The sequence below is a fragment of the Capsicum annuum genome, chromosome 2 (assembly GCF_002878395.1).
Source record: "Capsicum annuum cultivar UCD-10X-F1 chromosome 2, UCD10Xv1.1, whole genome shotgun sequence".
NCBI classification, from domain to species: domain Eukaryota; kingdom Viridiplantae; phylum Streptophyta; class Magnoliopsida; order Solanales; family Solanaceae; genus Capsicum; species Capsicum annuum.
In genome coordinates, this window is record NC_061112.1 from 119,190,440 (window position 1) to 119,194,430 (window position 3,991).

The 3,991-nt window shown below is 39.9% G+C and overlaps 1 protein-coding gene across 1 annotated transcript; it reads right to left on the reverse strand.

Moving 5' to 3' along the window:
* Positions 1-1,651: 1,651 nt before the first annotated feature.
* On the reverse strand, positions 1,652-3,441 carry LOC124896247. The gene is made up of 4 exons (XM_047407785.1): positions 3,192-3,441; positions 2,156-2,957; positions 1,799-1,900; positions 1,652-1,730 (listed from the first exon to the last, which is right to left on the reverse strand). The coding sequence occupies exons 1-4, from the start codon at positions 3,439-3,441 to the stop codon at positions 1,652-1,654; spliced, it is 1,233 nt and encodes a 410-aa protein (XP_047263741.1).
* Positions 3,442-3,991: the final 550 nt, after the last annotated feature.

Genomic DNA, 3,991 nt, shown 5'->3' on the forward strand with positions numbered 1-3,991 from the left:
ACACGTATATACAAAAGGCGATAAGAGTAATGCGCACAATCGGATACCACATTTAAATTAAGCGCAAGACACAAATTCAAAGTAATAAAATAGAGTATGTCTCCACAATTTATAAAACCACATGCCAAATGAATCATAACGATACCCCACCCTCCACTAAAAATATTGCATTATCCCCAATGCAGAAATAAAAAAGAGTAAAAGAAGGTAAAGACTCCCTGTGGCGCACTAGGCGCTCGGGTCTATGTCGGTGAATGATCATACAGTCTCAATAGGAGCCTTGTTAGACTGGGCTCCTCTCATCGAGTCTACTATGAAGGGTGACTCATCATCCCTGGACAATTTCTCATGGCAAATTTTTCCTTGGAGACATACCTATGAGAAAGAAACAAAACAAAACCAACATAAAAGACAAAAGGTAAAACATGTTTTTGGAAAATTTTTAAGTTAAGAAAGAAAATAAAAATAAAGATAAGAAAAGAAAATGGGATGCAAGGTAACTCATCACTAGAGTCCATGGGTTTCATTTATTACAACACTTAATCATTTAGGCACGACATTGTCTCACATTCTTCACATTTGCCAAAATTAGCTCATAGGGCATTCATGACCTCCAATGGAAACAAGAATGACCAATACCCTTAAGAATGATGTCATCCAATCTATCATAGGGCAAGGCAAAACATTCATGTTTCCCGGTTAGGCTTAGTGACCAACAAGAATCATAGATATCGTATTTCTCCCTCAACCAATGACTACCAACTATTTCATTATTAGGTTCAATTGGACTCAAAATGATGCATGAAAAATGACTGCAACATGCCCTAAGAAAAGTTGCATTGGCCATTACAAGCATACAACACATTCCTCTCTTCTTGTCATTTCAACAAACACATAGCGGGTATGCCAAACAATAACTTGGAGAAAGAGAATAAGAGCATAAGAGAGCAAACTCATCTCACCACATCATCTCCAAACATATTCAAGTGTTCATACTATCATACTTGAGCCACCCACCATACAAAATAAGCAAGAAAGGCCTTAATGGACATTTATCAAGCACATGGTGCACTAGCTTCATTTAAGAGAGTATCATGAATCAAACTAGTGAAACAAGGCACCCATGTCAATCTAATTATTTCAAAAAGTACTAATCACCCTAATAAACTCACAAAAACCAACTTTAAATGACCAACTATCATGAGGTATCAAGTATTATGTCCATCCCTTAAGAGAGAATTCAAGAGTGAAGTCATGAGAGAGCATACCTTTCTTGATTTAAGAGAGGAGAAAAATTAAAGCACAAGTCCAAAAGAATTATAACTTCTTGTTTGCTCAATTTTTGGTAGAGAAAGAGAGTATGTTAATTTTGAGAGAAAAGAGTCGTTGGAAGATAGTTGTGATGAAAAATTTTAAGTGTTAAGACTGTTTTGGGCTTATTTTTACGTGTTAAAGAGCTTTTGGGCTGACCGGGTTGGGTCAGCCCAACAAAATCCAACCCTTTTTGAAAACACCCAACACTTTAAAGTGATCTACGTCCCAACTGTTGTGCACCTGCGACTGAACTGCCTAAGCAGTTTTAGCGCACTTCAGGGCAGTTTGTAGCAGCTTCCTGTGCGTCCAAGATGTTATGGACTTGCGCCTGGACTACTTAAGCAGTTCCAATGTAGGTCAATGCAGTGACCTTCAGTGAAAACAGCCTCTTCTGCGTTCTTTTTGTGCCTAGACTGCTGGAGCAGTTCCAGCACATCTCACGACAGAACACCAAGGCTTTACCTACGTTCTAAGTGCGACTGACCTGCGCTTGGACTGCTTGAGCATGTCAAGCGTAGGTCTGGACAGTGCCATCAGTTTCTTGGCTTCAATTCTGCATTTGAAATACTCCCCATCAGCGGCTGACCTGTTAAAGTAGGTGCAGCGCAGGTTATATCAGTTTTGGCCCACTAATTTTCTTCAAAAAGTTCTTGGTTCGGAGCTTAGTTTCGAGCCTCCGAACCAATATTCTCACACCCAAAGTTTATGATATTACCTGCATCAACCAAAACTAAGCTAAGATTAGTATTAAAAATATTTAAAACATCCCAAGAAGCGTCGTAGTTATATTAGTGGCAGGACATCACTTGGTCATCATTTTGAATCTTTGAAGCGAAGCAACTCAATCTTAGTCGCTCCAAGTCCACCCACATGATAGTGTTTCAATCGTTGCCCATTCACCACAAATCTTTTTTTCTCGTGATCTTCCAACTCAATAACTCCACTCGGGTAAACATTTGAGATTACAAATGAGCCTGACCACTTCGATCTAAGCTTTCCCACGAAGAGTTTCAATCTTGAATTGAAGAGGAGGACATCATCACCCACATGAAACTCTCGCTTTAAGATTTTAGCATCATGCCACCTCTTCATCTTCTCTTTGTACAACACGGAGCTCTCATATGCTTTGAGTCGAAACTCTTCCAACTCATGAAGTTGATTCACTCTCGATTTTGAAGCGTCCTCCCAATCTATATTCAACTTCTTCAAAGTCCATAAAGCCTTATGTTCTAACTCAACGGGTAAGTGACAAGCCTTCCTAAACACCAATTGGTAGGGGGACATATCGATAGGAGTTTTATAGGCCATTCTATATGCCCAAAGAGCATCATTGAGTTGCCTTTCCCAATTCATACGACCAACATTTATGGTTTTTTGAAGGATGGACTTGTTTTCACGATTCAAAACTTCAACTTGGCCACTAGTTTGGGGATGAAAAGGAGTAGCGACTTTATGTTTCACCCCATACTTATCAAGCAAAGCACCGAAGACCCGATTACAAAAATGAGAGCCGCCATCACTAATAATTACCCTTGGAGTCCCGAACCTTGTAAAGATATACTTCTTTAAGAAAAAGGTGACACTCTTGCCCTCGTTGTTCGGTAAAGCAATGGCTTCCACCCACTTTGAGACATAATCGATGGCTACCAAGATATATTTATTACCATATGAGCTCACAAAGGGACCCATGAAGTCGATCCCCCACACATCAAATAGTTCAACCTCGAGATTGGTCTTAAGAGACATCTCATGCTTCCTCGAAACACCATCTAGCATTTGATATTGAGGACATATTTTGACCAACTCATAAGTATCTCTATGAAGGGTAGGCCAATAGTATCCACTTTGAAGAACCTTAGCAGCCGTTCAGATCCCACCATGATGACCACCAAATGGAGAGGAGTGACACACCTCAAGAATATCTATCATTTCCGCTTTCATGACACACCAACGGATCACACCATCCGCATACTCCCTAAATAAGAATGGTTCATCCCAAAAATACTTTTTCACATCAAATAGGAACCGCTTCTTTTGATAATGGTTTAGCTCATCGGGAAGCAGACCGCTCACAATATAGTTTGCATAGTCCACATACCAAGGTGTAATGCTCCCCAAAAGTGACATGACTAGCTCATCGGGAAAGGTCTCATCAATATTAATCTTACTCCACTTCTCATGATTGGATTCAAGGCAGGAAAGGTGGTCGGCTACTTGATTTTTGCACCCCTTTCGTTCTTTCACTTAAAAATCGAACTCTTGCAAGAGCAATATCCACCTAATAAATTGAGGTTTTGCCTCTTTATTTTCCATGAGATATCGAAGAGCATCGTGGTTCATGTGTACAATCACTTTCGTGCCTAACAAATAAGCCTGAAACTTCTCAAAAGCATACACCACCGCTAACAACTCTTGTTCCATAACCTTATAATTACGTTGAGCATCATTCAACATCTTGCTTGCATAATAAATTGGGTGGAACAACTTCTCTTTTCTTTGGCCCAAAATCGCACCTAGAGCAACACCACTTGCATCACACATTAATTCAAAGGGCGATGACCAATCCGGGGCTACTATGATAGGAGCCGACCAAAGGAGTTCCTTGAGACAATTGAAAGATTTTACACAATCACCAACAAACTCAACTTTTTCCTCCTTTTCAAGAAGCATGCACAAA

Excerpts from the sequence above, each read along its gene's own strand:
- LOC124896247 (XM_047407785.1), bottom strand. The coding sequence starts at position 3,441 with ATGTCACTTTTGGGGAGCATTACACCTTGGTATGTGGACTATGCAAAC. Across the intron at positions 1,901-2,155 it reads CTTGGAGCGACTAAGATTGA|GTCAGCCGCTGATGGGGAGT; the intron begins GTTGCTTCGCTT and ends CTACTTTAACAG. Across the intron at positions 1,731-1,798 it reads CTCAAGCAGTCCAAGCGCAG|CAGTCTAGGCACAAAAAGAA; the intron begins GTCAGTCGCACT and ends GAACTGCTCCAG.